This window comes from Muntiacus reevesi, chromosome 2 (genome assembly GCF_963930625.1).
Source record: "Muntiacus reevesi chromosome 2, mMunRee1.1, whole genome shotgun sequence".
NCBI lineage: Eukaryota > Metazoa > Chordata > Mammalia > Artiodactyla > Cervidae > Muntiacus > Muntiacus reevesi.
In genome coordinates, this window is record NC_089250.1 from 56,547,698 (window position 1) to 56,563,498 (window position 15,801).

Below are 15,801 nucleotides of genomic sequence, written 5' to 3' on the forward strand. Positions count from 1 at the left end.
AGATGCAGCGTTGAGTGTCTGTGATCTGACTCAGCCTCCTCTGGCAATATAAAGGAAAAGCACAAGCTGGTTTCTCACCAATAGAGCTGCCTTGAAAGGCATCTCAGCAACAGAACTGTCTCAGACCGTCCCTAAATGGATGCGTCCTTCACTGTCCTCATAGTGTTTTCTTCGGCACTTTCTCACTCCAAGAATCCCAGAGCGTTTTCAGCATTGATGGATTTCAGTGCAGATTTGCAAATTTTCGGGAGGGTCCATCTCCCACTTCCGGGGTGGCCCAGTATCTTTTATCCCCCACCCCCCCTCACCCCTCACTGTCAGGTTGGGTCCAGATCTGCTTGAAAGGAGTCATATTTCTGCAATGTTGCCTTTTTCATTCATGCTCGAAATACGATTTTAAAGCATGACTAAAGACTGCACTTTTACAGCTCTCCATAGAGGATGCATGCAAAGATGATTTAGAGCGTTATTCAGGCATAATTCCTACAGGTAGTTGGCCCCGAATTGTGCAATGACTGTACTTTAAACAGACAAGGAGAAGAGGCCACAGCTTTCCCGCTTAAAGGACCTGACGTTCAGCTGGGAAGGGGAGCTGGGGGTATGGCGCCGGGGCGGACGCCACGTGGTGATGCCCCTGTATTGATCTCAGTAAATCTCCCCACTGTTTTAGAAACGCGCGTGGCCATTCCCCTTATTCAAGAAGCTGCACCGGGTCCATGGGAAGCCCGCTTTGGTTAACTGCGGCCCATCGGCCCACCGCGGGGAGGGGGGCTCAGCTGTCCGGGGGAGGGGCGGGGGCGGCAGTGACGCGCGACCACTTCGTGGAGCGCGGATAACGCGCGCGCAAGACGCGGCCAAGCGCCTGGGGTCCGGCGGCGGGCCATGCGGAGGAGGGCAGCGGAGGCAGCGACGCCGCCGGGGGGCACCATTCGCCCCGACCCCGCTGCAGCCTGGCCGCCCACGCCGGGGGCGGACTCGGCCGGCCCGCGGCCCCGCTCCCTGCAGCTCCAGGCCGGCACCCGCGGCCGGAGCCACGTCGGGGACCCGCAGGCCGTGAACCACGCGACTGACGTGGTCCCGGATGTCTTCGCCATGCGGGTGCTGCTGGAGGATTCCGGGGAGATGTTCCGAGTCACAAACTGCCGCAGCAACATGACGGTGCGGGAGCTCAAAGAGGAGCTGGACCTAACAGCCGGCATCCCCTCCAACCTGCAGCGGCTGCAGTACCTGGACCGAGGTGGCCCTTGCCCGACCCCTTTCCTGGCCACGTGTACTCCTCTCCACCCCGGGTGCCAAGTCCCCTCTGAACCTACAGTGGGGGAAGGGAAGCTGGCCCAGATGAGGACCCCCAGATGGGTCAAAACAAATCCCACACCATGAAACCCCAGGTGGAAAAACCAATCCTGGCCACCTAGGGACTTCCCAATTCCAGAAAAGCCGGGTTCATGTTAGGCCTCAGATCTCCAGGCAAACCCTGTCCGCAGCAAGACCCTGATCAGTGGCAAATCCTCCAATCTCAAAGCCAGCTGTCTAGTCCATCCTGCCAGCCTGAGTCAACCCGGTCCCGGTCAGAGCCCCCAATCCCAAACCAGACGCTGTCCACCCCTCTAGGACCCTCAGACACCCAGACCCTCAGTCTCCCACGTCTTCATCAGGGACCCGAGTCCCAAAGCCGGCAGGGTCACCCAAGACCTCAAGCCTGAAACATCTGTCCTCAGCAGGACCCCACAAACCTGCTTATGTCAGGCCCCCAAATGGAGGCAAACTTCTAGTCTCTGTGCTGCGCTGTGGGACACCAGGACCCCCAATCCGCCATCCAGTTATATCCATGCAAGGACCCCAAGCCCAGAACAAGCTTGCCCAAAACTTACCCCAAATCTCCAGGGTTACCGTGGCTACTTCAGAACCCCGGATTCTTTGGCAAAGGTGTCCACACAAGGACACTAGAGCTTGGAACAAGCCCTGCTCACTTCAGGGCCCTCAAGCCAAGAACCAACCTGCCCAAGAATGAACCCCCTAATCCCCAGACTAGACAAGTGACCATGAGAACCCTGAATCCTCCCACAACCATGTAGACTCAAGAACACTAGGGCCTTAAGCAAAGTGTGCGCCTCAGAACCCATATCTCTCCACAAACCACACTCATGTTTGAACCTCAAATACAATCCCTGAGGGACCCCTGCTCACAACAGAAACCTGAATCCCAGAGCAGATGGACTCAATTCTGAGTCCCTCATCTCCGCCTAACCAATCACGCATCTGAACCCCACTCCGTCAGCCATCTCTGTCTACATAAAGATGTCAGACCCCCATATGAACTCTGCTCACATCTGACAGCTCACTGTGACTACACCAGAAGCCCAGGCCAAGAGTCTTCAGAAGAGCTCTGAGGCATGAGACAGATTCCACCCACAACAGGACCCCAAAGCTCAGGTCCAGTGTACCCATATCTGAACCCCAAACCTCCATGAAAATCATGTTTGCACTCCAAGGTTTAAGCCAGCCATATGTGTGTAAGGAAGACAAAGCTCAAAATAAGCCTTGTCCGCATGAGGACCCCCCAGACTCAAAGCAAACTCTGCTTGTGTTTGAAACCCAAATCCCACATCAGCCTTAGTCACATCTAAACTCCAAGTTCAAGACCAAACCCTGCCTATATCAGGACTCTGAATCTCATAGCAGAACCTGTCGCCACTGAGACACCTGAATCCCAGGGCAGACCTGTCCGATTCCTCACCCCTATGCTATCCAGGACCCCCAAATGCCAAAACAAATCCTTCCCACAGAAGGACTCCACATCCCAGAACAGACCCTTCCCACAGCAGGACCCCCAGGCAGAGCGCAAACCTTGCCTCCATCAGAACCCCAAATCTCAAAACAAACCCTGTCCACATTTGAACCCAAATACTAGCACTGACCCAGTCCATATCAGGACCTCGAATCTCAAGCTTTCTCCTTGTCCAGGTCAGGAACTCAAAGCTAGCCCAACCGGAATCAGAACCCAGCACCCAAAGCTCACTGTGACTGACTCAGGACCCCAAGGTCCCCTGTCCAGATAAACCCCACATAGGAGACACCCAGTGGAGAGCAAGGGCCCAGAGCACATTTTCTCCTCCTAGGCTCTCCTTCCCTCAGCTCGTGGGTCTGGTTGTCCCCATCCCATCCCTGTGATATTTAGAATATGAGAGCAGGATCAAAGCCCCCCAACCTCCACCATCTCCCCACCTGCTTGAAATCAATGCAAAAACAAGAAAACAAAGGTGGAAAAAAACTCTCTGGGCTGCTGCGCAGAGAAAGTGAACAGCCAGTGGCGCAGAGAGACTGCAGTTATACTGCAGGGGCCGTGAAGCAATAGAGATGAAGACTTGAAGCAGGCTGTCTCCCTGAGCTCCAGGCTCCCAGACATTGCCCTTCTGGGGCTCAGCTTCCTGATGTCTAAACCACAGCCCCATTAGCTCTGGAATCCTCAGCGCTGTTTCCTCCTTTAGGCAGAAATGACTCCAGAAACTCAGAATGCATACTGAAGACCAAAGTCCTTTCCTTTGCCCTCTTGGATATCGGTTAAGCATTTTTCGTGATGTATTTGCTTTGCTAGAGCAGTATTTGAAAGATGCTTAAGAGCATTTTTGAGGCTTTATGTGGAAAGAAAGGTACCTGAATTTAATGTGTTAAAAATGAACTAAGCTATGGAAGTACTTAGTAAGAGTTCCAAAGCAAGTAATTCGAGAATTATGTGTCCTGAACTGCAGATGTCTGACATCCCTCCTGTTAATTTATTTTCACCCATGAACTATGCCGAGTGATACATTCAGGAAAGCTAAGAGGGAAAGAAAGAGACAAAGTGGGTTAACACTGATGTCACAATCCTGTTAGTCAGCAAGCACTTAGCAACTGTTAGAAGCTTGACCTCTCTTGCGGTTGCCATCCTTACTGTTGACGGCAAACAAGAGAGAAGGTATACCACGGTGATGGCAGAAATTTGGGCTTCTGCCAACAATCAGCCTGACACCTCTTTACCCACCTCAGAGGTTGCCAGGGAGGATCAAATGAGATAATGTGTGTGAAAACCCTGAAAGACTTAACTCTAAAAGGGGGTGAGCATTCTCCTGCAGGCGGGTCGCCTTCCCACGTCTGTTGTCAACTCTAATAATTTATTTAGCGGGTGATAATTAGTATTTGTCTGAGCTGAAGGCAGTTGCTGCCTGCCTGTAAAAGGAGAATGTGCTCTGATTTTCTCTATGAGCTGTTTAGCTTGTGTGAATTGTGCTCTTGTCTTTCTCAGAGAAACACAGCCTTGCTCCAGTTTTTCAAAGTTGTTAGGAAGTCGTTGAGTTGTCTTAGACTAATTACTGAGTTTCCTCAGTATGAGCACCACAAATAAGACCCTAATGAACAGATTTGCTAATCGCTATTCCATGTTTCCATCCAGCAACTAGAGTTGCTGGGGACCAAAGAGTGCCAACAAAGTCTAGAGTGAGGGGCGCAGGGCATCCAGGAGAGGCAGGGCTGGTTGGAGTCCTGGTGTTGCCGTTCACTGGCCACGTGAGCCTCCGTCTGGTTCTGCAGCAAATGGACCAGCCAAACCTGGCTTGTCGTGAGGATTAAAGAATGTGGGTGCTGAGTCCTGGCACTTAGTAATCACTCAATCATGAAATCAAAAATGCTCACAAATTCTACTTGGAATAAATGATAATCCAAACTGGGCAGAGTTGAGACATTCCATTCTAAGGTCTGCTTATTGGAAAAAGCAGATTAATCCTTCAGCCAGGTTACAGGTGGCCAGATAGGAAGATGTGTGTGCATTTCCAAAGGTAAACTGAAATCAACTTCATTTTCTTAAAATGTTCTACAGTCCTCTTCTACTAATTCTGACCGTCTTCCCCCAAGGGTATGAGTAAGGGGCAGTTTTGGGTGATGACACATAGACAGGATGTTCTTCCATACCAAGTCCAAATTATGGTGGGGGTCAACATGCAGAGGCTCATATTACCATAGGGTGTCCACTGGGGCAATTTTGGCCCCCTGGAGGCCATCTGGCAATGTCTAGAGACATTTCAGTGGTCACACCTAGCTGAGCGGTCTGCTGCCACCTTGCGGGTAGAGGCCAGGAATACTGTAAAGACCCTACAATGTCCAGGAAGACCCCACAGCAGATAGTCATTTGGCTGCAAGGGTCACGAGTGCAGAGGTTGAGAAATGCTGCCATAAGCTATAATTTGAAAGATCCAACAATTTTTTCTCATTATTACCTCTTTAAGCTAACTGATGACAACATTAACGAGAATCAGTATTTTAGTTTAAAGGTATATAACTTGTATAACCACATTGTGCCCTATCTGTAATGTACAGTTACTTCAAGTAGTTCTACTTAGAGTTGGCCTCCTGAAATGACTTTTGTTCACTTCATGTATTTTTTTTTTTTTTTTTTTTTGTGATGGGTCAAGTTATAATTGGGCTTCCCAGGTGGCACTAGTGGTAAAGAACCTGCCTGTCAATGCAAGAGACATAAGAGGTGTGGTTTGATCCCTGGATTGTGAAGATCCCCTTGCAGAAGGGCATGGCAACCCACTCCAGCACTCTTGCCTGGAGAACCCCATGGACAGAAGAGCCTGGCAGGCTTCAGTCCATAGGGTGGCAAAAAGTTGGATATTACTGAAGTGACTTAGCATGCACACACGCAAGTTATAATTATAGAATTTTATGATTTATTGCTTTTTTTGGTGGGGGGGAAGGTTCGGCTTCTCTTTGAGTTAAGCCAAATTTATTTTCTAAAAAATATCAACTACCACAAACAGACATACGTGGTTTTATCAAATGAGACTCGTGCTCAAGTGCCTCAAAGTATTTTTGTGATACCCAAATATCACAAATAAGATAATCTCTTAACTAAACCAGTGTAACAATTTATCTTTAATGCCTGATTTTTCTTTTTAAAGATAAAAATTATTCCCCATAGGAATTTTGATGGATGATGCTACGCTGAAGTTCCACGATGTTATTCCTGGTGGAATTATTTCATTATGTATCTGGCACTATGATGGATGGACGGAGCTGGTTTTGGCGGCTGTGGAAGGGGATTCCAGTAAGGTGTTTTCATGCTTCTTTAAATGGATATTATACTTCATGAAACAACTGTAGGTTGTGTGCGTGTGTGTGTGTGTGTGTGTGTGTGTGTAGGGGGAAGTTGCTTGTTCTTTATTGTGAATATTTGTTGAAAGTTGCAGAGTAGAGAGAACAATAACAATGACTTGTCATCATGATCAAATCGAGTGTTTCCATTTGTTGTTTGGCTTTGCGGTTTCGCCCCGTCCACGGACTTGTGGTTTGTAACCCAGTCACTCCACCCTGAAAGGAACCAGGGCAGCCCTTTTTCTATTCATGTGTATATTTGCGAGCATTCTAAGTCTCTTCAGTTGTGTCCGACTCTTTGCCACCCCATGGACTGTAGCCCAGTAGGCTCCTCTGTCCATGGGATTCTCCAGGCAAGAATACTGGAGTGGGTTGCCCTTCTTTTCTCCAGGGGAGATTCCCGACCCAAGGATTGAACCTGGGTCTCCTGCATTGGAGGAGAATTCTTTACCACTAGCGCCACAAGTATATTTGGTAAAGCTGAAAACCTAATTTAACCACGGAGGATGCCAGATAAGTTGGAACTGCGTGGTCCAGAGAATTCGACGCTGCAGAAAATAAGTTCTGGGAGTCTGCCCCCACCTGACAGGGAGAGGCTTGGAAACACAGAAGGCACCCTGACCCTTGGCCAGGCCTTGAGCAGGGCTCTGGTGTGGGGCGGGGGTCGGGGCAGGCCGGGGCAGGAGTGAGACAGGAGGAGCGAATGTCTGTCCAACAGTGAAGGTGAATCACGCAGACACAGGGGGCTAGTGCAAGTTCTTTGTGGAAAATAAATTCGGGGGAGAAGCTAGGAATTTGTGGAGGAGACAGTTCACTTCTGGCTGGCATGCGGATTGGGGGGGTGGTTGGGATGGGGTTCTGGGGAGCGGCAGTGGGCTCTAGGAAGGCAGGGCCAGGACCCAGCAACCCTGCTGCCCTGGAGCAAGAGCCTTAGGGCCCACCGCCTCCCCACCCCCGCCGATGTTTGCACAACTCTTTGGTTCCTTCTCTGCATTTCTCCCCTCTGCCTTCCCTGGATTCCTCTCAGGCTGTGTCCATTCTGGGTTCTCTGACTCTCGCTCTGAATGTGGGGTGAGTCCCCACACCCTTGTCTTGGGCCAGAACTGTCATCACCCCCCTGCATCAGGGACTGGGTTCCTCTCTGTTGGAGCCATAGCCTTCCTCAGGGTCTCAAAGCTTTAATTTTCCATGAGAAGATTCTGTCCCAGGGCTGTTATTCACCTGAGAGCAGAGTTCAGATTGTCCTGGATGTTAACAGAGACAATGGGCCTAAGAATAGATCGGAAGGCCAGGGTTCGTCAACTCTCCCTAGGAGTGCGTGCTCCCTTGGAGGTGGGGGGAGTTCGGTGTCGGTGGGGGTCTTCCTTCAGGGCTGCAGCCCCCTTCCTCTGGACACCCAGAAAAGCTATTTTTCTCTCTTCAAAACATGGACAGGAAGAATTTCCTGCCTCCCGAGCCTGTCTGGTGGTAAATTTGTGTTTCCTGGACGTGCAGAGAGAGCTACCCGTGGCTGGCTTCCAGCTTCTCCCTCCCCTAGGGGCTGCTGTCCCCCCCGACCCCACCCACCCGGCCTGTCCCATCCCCCTGCTGCACGTGGCTTCCTAGCTGACTTCCCCATCAGGGTGTCCCGGGACCCACCAGCCATGTGCCTCTATGCTCCTGAAGTCGCTGCGACTCACGCGTGTAACTGTGTATCTCGTCCAGCTGGCCTGCCTCGGCGTTGCCGAAGACACTTTCTACCGAACTGCAAACTCGGGGCGTTTTGACGACAGGCAGTGGAAGAAGTGGATTTCCCAGAGAGCGTTCGTGGCCTTGTATGTTGCCTCACACAGGGGTCACTCGGAGGCTGTGCAGTACCTTCTAGAACACGGTAAATCTCACAGCGGCTGGGTATGTTCACGTGGTTGGTGTTCAGTCACTAAGTCATGTCTGACTGCAGCCTCATGGACTGCAGCACGCCAGGCTTCCCTGTCCTTCACCATCTCCCAGAGCCAGCTCAAACTCATGTCCATTGAGGGGCTTTCCTGGTGGCTCAGACGGTAAAGAGGCTGTCTTCCATGTGGGAGACCTGAGTTCAATCCCTGAGTCGGGAAGATCCCCTGGAGAAGGAAATGGCAACCCACTCCACTATTCTTGCCTGGAAAATCCCATGGACAGAGGAGCCTGGTAGGCGACAGCCTATGGGGTCGTGAAGAATCGGACACGACTTAGCGGATCAGCTTCTTCTTCGTGTCCATTGAGTATGCTCAAGAGTAGGGGGCTTTTGTGGGAAAGGGGGACACAGTGACTTGCCCTCCCGGTCCGCTCAGGAGTGGTTTCCTGGACCTAAGTTTGTCAACCACCAGTTAAGGCCCCCATTGGTCACTGTCTCAGGGGTCTGAGGACATGCTAACCAGAGGCTGTGTTGCCACTCTTGGTCAGGGCTCAGGAAGACAGAATTTTTCAGGACACCAAGTCACAGGGCTTCCTGGTTCATAGTGTCCAACCAGACCCTGCTGGGGATATTCCCAACCCATCCTGTTATTTCTTCCCCTCCTAGGGTCTCTTTCTGCCCAAGGAGTCTAGCCCCATGCTGACATCCCTCCCTTGGTAGCTGGCAAGCTGGCCAGTCTCCTTTCTCCAAGCCTTTGAATTGTTTGTCCCACACCCTCGTTTTCATCTCTCCTCCACCAAAGGGCAATTACTCTCTCTGCCCACAGACACAGAAGCCTTAGCCTGGCCTGTCTCCCAGTTAAAGGGCTTTGCCTGAGCTTCCTTCCTGGATGTAGAGTGTTTTGGGGAAAAGAGGCCTGGGATTGAGGTGCAGACCATTCAAAAACATGAGAAAACTGTGTCAGACATTGCACGCCACCAGCTTCCTCCAGAAAAAGAACATAGTATTTGATCAATGGCTTCCCAGGTGGCTCAGTGATAAAAGAACCTGCTTGCCAATGCAGGAGGTGCCTGTTTGATCCCTGGGTCAGGAAGATCCCCTGGAGAAGGGAATGGCAACCCACTCCAGTATTCTTGTCTGGAGAATCCCATGGACAGAGGAGCCTGGTGGGCTACAGTCCATGGGGTTGCAAAGAGTCAGACATGACTGAGCATGCACACACTACTTGGGGCTCAGGAGGGGGCTTCATCTGAGGATCTCCCACATCAACTTGGCTCCAAATTAGACCCCCTCTTCCCAGCCTTTGACCTTGACCCCAGGCTGTCTGTGCTCTTTCCCCCACTTTCACCAACCAAGCTGGGAAAACATCTCCGATGCTTGGGCAGGATGACAGGCCATGTGTGTGTGATGGGTAGGGGTTTTTGTGATGGTCCTCCCCTCTCTCTGCCCTTCTCCTGTTGTAGGATGAAATACGGGCTTTTCACAGCCCAGAAGTCCTTTAAGCTCATAAAAAGTCATTTTCACTCTGATGGAACTGTGATGTATTTGAAAGCACCAGTTAAAAAATTACAGCCGGCTTGGCAAAGTTTTCTGTCCGTTGCAGACAGTAGCTGTAAAGAGGTGCTGGGGCCAAGGCAGGGTGTTGTGAGAACCCATTTAAAACTTTACCTCACTGACCAGTCATAGCTCATAAAAACTGGCTACTGAAATGTCAGCTGCATGTAATTGAATTGCCTCGTTCTCTCTGTCATGGTATTTGTTACCCAGAATTTGATTCAATTCAACAAGTCCATATTGGACACCTGTCATTAGCCCACCCATCTGCAGGAGGCAGTGAGGGATTCAATCCAAGTGAAGTCCATCCATGAGTCATGCTGCCCGGCCTCTGACATCTTCCAGGGGCCTGTCTTCTCCAGGCATCGCCCAGGCTACGTGCTGGGGATGAAAACAGCAATGATCAAAACAAGAGTGTTTTCTGCCCGTGTGGAATTTATGAAGGGAAGTCAGCAAATTATTACAAATAATTAATTCCATGGTCAGTCGTGCGCGGAATGTTCTGGAGACGCAGAACATCTATTGAACAAACGCAGGGGCTCCCCAGGTGGCTTAGTGATAACCCTCCTGCCAACACAGATAGATGTAAGAGACGTGGGTTCGATCGTCGGTTGGGAAGATCCCCTGGAGGAGGGCGTGGCAACCCACTCCAGTATTCTTGCCTGGAGAATCCCATGGACAGTGGAGCCTGGCGGGCTGCAGTCTGTGGGGTCACAAAGAGTCAGAAACGAGTAAACTGTGCACAGAGGGATTCTTGGGGAGGAGGACTAAGGAGCGTTTTCCTGAGGAAGTGAATGAAACCCCAAGAAACATAGGGTTATCCCAAGGGTGGGGGGGAAGGATGAGAGTGTTTTTAGCAAAGGAAGCAGCATGTGCGAAGATCCTGGGGCAAGGTAAGGGAGCAGGTGTGTTCAAAGGATAAAGCTAGAAGGCTTGTGTAAGTGAAGCATGGAGTGGTGGGGGAGGAAGATCGCTGAGTTGGGGGATGAGTAATGCTGGAGTCTTAAGGGGAGGTGGGTAGGGCAGAGCAGTGAAGACCTAGAATATCACCCCAAGGATTTGAGCAAAGATTGTAGAAAGGTCTTTGTCTGCCACCAGAGGAGCCTGGAGGTGAAGCAGGGCTGGATGCTGGGTGGGGGGGAGAGAGGAGTGACCCCTCCGTGGCACTGGGTCCCAGGGTGGGGAGCAGTTATGCATTCTCCCAAGCATTCCTTCCCAAACCTCGGCCCCTCCCCGTGAGTCTCTTCTTGAACAGATTTCTGAAGGTGGGCTCTGGCCAGCGGGGTGGCCCTCCCTGAGCCTACTCTTTTATTTCCCAGGTGCCAACTGTCAGGGAAGATCCCCCGTGGGCAGGACGCCCCTGCATGTGGCTGCAGCCATGAGCCGGCTGGACTGTATCAGGCTCCTGCTCAACTATGGGGCCTCCATCAACGCCAAGGACGCCAAGGGGGAGACGCCCATGTCCCTCGCCCGCCGCCTGAACCGCACCCAGAGCGAGCGACGGATGTTCCTCTTCTACTGGCTGGTGAAGATGGGGACTAAGGACCCGCTGGACCCTGTGGTGAACAAGGCTTTCCAGAGAGTCAAGGCCGGGTTCCGCACCAAGAAGGAGGGCAAAATGTAGGAACGTTTGCATGTTGACACTGACTCGGAGTAACTTTCCCGAGTTCAGGTCCACGGTGACCAGCGGCCGTGGGTGAGCAGAAATTCAGGGAAACATGGCAATTAATCTGAATCAGACACGAAATGATCTGTCCTGTTTGCAAATGACATGGGGGAGAATACTGATAGAAGTGGGTGACTTTGTGTTCATTTCCTAACCCATTATGGACCTAACAGACTCCCACGCCAGCCGTTAATTTCAAGCTATTTGTTCATTATACCCAGTAACGCTGCTTGGGGTGATGTGGACCAATTACCTCCTCTCCCATCCGGACACCATCTAATGCATCCACATAATAGGGGTAATGGACACAACGAGAGTAACTCTTGTTGTTATGGTACAGAACCAGCGTGGGCAATTGTCACCGGGTGGTGGGCAGTGCCACCTGTGAATTCCAGCTTGTTAAATTCATGGAACAAGATGCTCCCTGAGCTCGCAATGTTCCAGAAGTTTTTCTGAGCCTTCCTGGAGGGGTCTGCTGCCTGAGTCAGAGGTAGGGTTGGGGTGAGAAGCTAGGCTGGCCAGGGGACATCTGAGCTTGGTTGTCCACAAAGGGCACCTGGTTACTCTTGGTGAAAGGGGGTGAGTTGACATTGGATTTAAAGGAGACCAGTGCAAAAGATGATGATGAGCTCATAAAGGAGAAAGTTTGCACTGGCAGTTTCTTTTTTTCCTTTTGTCCCATCCCCAAAGGTCCAAGCACCCTCCTCCCCTGCATTAGCTTTCTCCTTTCCTGCTAGAACTGGGGGAGCTCCAGCATCCTTACTTACATCCCAGTCTATGCTGGACTCTGGGCTCAACAGCCCACAAAAGCTTCCATGTGAGTGATGAGGCGGGTGTGGGAGACCGGAGGGAGGGGTGAGGACTGGAGCAGACTGACGTGTTCCCCACCCCCCAACCCTTGCCTGAAGAAGATGCTGCTACTCAGCTCCAGCAGTAAGTGCGCCAAAGGCAGCTAGAGCTTTCCAGAGCTGGGAACCCGGCTTTTTAATCTAAATCCTGATTTTTAAGTGTTGCCTTGAATTATCCCCTGGAGAAGGGAAAGGCTACCCATTCCAGTGTTCTGGCCTAGAGACTTCCATGGACTGTATAATCCATGGGGTCGCAAAGAGTTGGACAGGATTGAGCGACTTTCACTTGCTTTTCTTTTGAATTATTTTAAGATCAGCATATGGTACAAAAGGAGAAGATTTGAGGCACATGGATGGGACTGCCCAGCATCATCAAACCAACTTGTTTCACCTGGGAGATGGGTGGAAACAATCCAGGACTCCTCGGACTGTTCCCTGGCTCCAAAACCTCAGGGCTGGAATGGCCGTGGTTGTTCCTGGGCGATGCTGTCCCCCCTCGCACCCACAACCACACGTGTCTCTCTGAAGCCCTGAATCCTGACGCAGTTTCCAGGGCCAGTCTGTGTGGCAGCAGCACCTCTACTGTTGCGGTTCTGTTATGTGCTTTTGCAGATTTTTTTTTTTTTTTCTTTTTGGTCTCAGACCTGAACTTAGTCATTTTCCAAGGAACTCTGGTTCTGAAGTTCTGATTTTTAAGGAGCTGGAAAATGGCACTGTATCCCAGCCACCCTCCTCTCCAACTTACATCCCAAGAACTGGAACTGGATTCAGCTTTTACATCAATGGGCCGCATTTCCTGCTGTCTTTGCAAGGAAGATCCGTGATGATGATGTGGCTTTACGCTTGGTGGACGTGGCTGGACCCAGCTCAGCAATCTGTTTGACAAATAATAGTCGGGGGAAAAAAATACAGCTCGGCATCAACTATGTCAAAACAGAGATCTTGTTTTTGGCAGATGTTCCCCAAAGTCAATAGGCAGATATTAAATAGCCTCACCCAGTGGGGTCAGCTCATTTAGCTAATGAGGTGTGTTGGCAGGGGGACCTGGGCACCCTTTTAACTTAACAAGTGGTGTGACTCACAGTCATGGGTTTTCCGGGAGCTCTGCTCTCCTGTCTTTATTGTTAGGATAGTCAACTGCCTGACACTTGTCCCCAAAACTTTGGAGGGAAGCCCTCTGTCTTCGTTGCCCCCAGTTCAGCTAAACACTTGGCCAGGAACTGAACAAGTTCCAAACTGTGATGACATTTTGCTTGGTCCGTGGCAGGGTCATTAAAACACTCCTGTAGGTCCTGGGGACTCTTCCTTTCAGACAATCTTAACATCTGAGCTGTTCTATTCTGATAAGCTTGCATTGCCTTGTCAATAAAATTTGTCCACAGCCTCAGAAGAGTTGATCTGCAATTGGGTGCAATCATGTTACACTTTGCAGATAATTTTATTCAACATTTGAAGTTTTGTGGAGTCATACTTTGGAGCCAACAGAATTTTATTTTATTTTTTAAGGGGTTGATCTTAAACATTTGTGTAGGATCCTAAAATCCTTTTAGGCCCAAGGTACTGGGGGTGGTCTTTGGTGGTGAAGCAGTGGTGGTCTGCCATTGACCCGGTGGGCCTCACTTCTGTGTGGAGAGTGACTTGCTTCCTCGGAGTTATGGTCAATTGTCTGGGTATAATATCCATCTCCCTGCTCCGTATCTCGGCTGAACTCAGTTGCCAGAGTGGGATTGCTACCAGGGTAGTGTGGACGTAAGGGCTGGGGGTCAGAGTGGACCCCAGGTTGCATCTTGGTGGCTCTGCCCTGTGGCCTTGGATTACTGGAAGATGGAGGGTGCTCATGGTGTCTGGTCCCCCAGGATGTTGGGAGGGGGCATTCGATACATGCCGGCTCTTCTTAGCTGAGAGCTTGGTGCAGACTGGCTAAAGTGAGCTCCATCATTGATGATCGAGGAGAGGGAAGAGAGGAGAAACATTTAGGACCATTTAGAGCCATTTCTTGGGCTCTCAAGTTCTAATCAGCAAGAGACAGACGACCTCTGAGCTCAGGCCCCCCATGGAAGAGCCGTCCAATGTCCTTGGATCCCTCAGTGCCTCCTGACCAGAGGGGACCCTGCTAACCAGGGTACTTTATGTCAGCCAGGAAAACAGCCACGGGACCAGGGGAGCCTCTCTGGAGAGGTGGATGGTTCACGCTAAGCACAGCTGTGCCCCCACCACATGGTCACTCGCCTTGGCCACCCCTCTGGACCCCTCGTGGCATGTGGCCATCACTCTCCAAAGACTCGGCTGAGAGGCTGCATGCCTGGGTTCTGCCCACCAGGTCCTCCCCCCATCTCTAGTCTGAACGCTCCCTTTTCTGCAGCATAGACATGACCAGACCTTCCCAGAGAAGCGGAAGGGCACCCACTGGTGGCGCCTCAGGGGACTTGAAGTGGCTCTGGTGCTGCAGTGAGGGCCATCAAAACACAGGGCGAGAAAGTTATTCCCTTTTCAAATCACTCTCAATCCTTTAAATTCCGACAAGAGGAAAGTCTCCGCTTGGTGTTAGAGGGTCGGGTCCCCCGGCTGGTCCCCCAAATACCCTTTTTATAAGATACACAAATATAGGGCCACCTTCTGCCGGTAGCAGTGTTTTGCTAGGATTTAATGACATCGTCTTGTTTTCAGTGTATCTGTGGGCCGGGATTCTATTTTTATTTCCACTCCTAACTAGTGTATGACCTCAGGGCAGACTGTCACCTCTCCAGGGACCCTCATCATCTCCATCCCAACCTAGTCGTGATGACCAATGTGGATGGTCCTCAGAAAGGGCCTGGGCTGGCTATTCTGCAGGTCCCACTTAGGATTTCCCTCTGCCATCAGATGGGTGGCCTTGGGCCAGGCAACTTCATGTCTCAGAGCCTCCGTTTCTTCTTCCATAGCATTCGGGCAAAAAAACCTGCCCCCGCTATCATGGGAGGGGTGCAATGCCTGCCACAGAGCAGATGCTTGAAAAATAGTATCCATTATTACTAATAACTGCTACCACCACTTAATTTGCTTAAAATGTTTACTCACTAGGGAATCAATACACTCCCCATGTGCAGAAATCCTCATAAATTTTCGGCAAACCTTATACCATGAGAGTCTCCATCCAGAACTAATCATTCCCAGGGTGGGAGAGAGAATTTCTCTCCAACTTCGCTGATTTTAGTATTAAGTACAAGGCTTCTGCAGCAAACTTCTAGAAAATCTTTTTGAACTTAAAACTTCAGGGCCAGTTCTGCAGGAGAGAGAGAGAGAGAGAGGAAAAAAAAAAAAAAAAGAAAAGCTCTAGCGTAAGAGGAAAATTCCAGCCTCTCAGCTCAGCCTCCGCAGTGTGTCCTGACTACGCCAGCACCCAGCAGAGGGCACAGAAACGCATTAACATTTAGAAAAACGCTGCTGTTTGTGCTCATTGGAAATGTCAGAGCTGCGGCAGCCTGTGGCCCACTGGAAACTCGAGAGTGGGGCTCAGCCACGGGCACTTTCAGGCGGCTTCTCAGCCTGAACCCCCGAAATTGTCCATCAAACACACATTTTGTGAGGAGGACATTCATTGTGTCCAGCGAGGGTCCGTGGATCCCCCAAACCTGGGCGAGTAACAGAGGGGACAGCCACCCAAGCTGTCGAATCAAATCCGTACCTCCACGCAACATCCTTTCTACCCCTTGGGTGGGTGCGCACTCTCAATTTGCAATTTGGAAAAAATG

General features: G+C 50.9%; 1 protein-coding gene across 1 annotated transcript; it reads left to right on the forward strand.

Moving 5' to 3' along the window:
- Positions 1-882: 882 nt before the first annotated feature.
- Positions 883-13,325, forward strand: ANKRD60 (ankyrin repeat domain 60). Its single transcript, XM_065919169.1, has 4 exons — positions 883-1,237; positions 5,957-6,087; positions 7,834-7,999; positions 10,876-13,325. Exons 1-4 carry the CDS (start codon positions 883-885, stop codon positions 11,178-11,180), a joined length of 957 nt encoding a protein of 318 aa, XP_065775241.1. The 3' UTR covers positions 11,181-13,325.
- Positions 13,326-15,801: the final 2,476 nt, after the last annotated feature.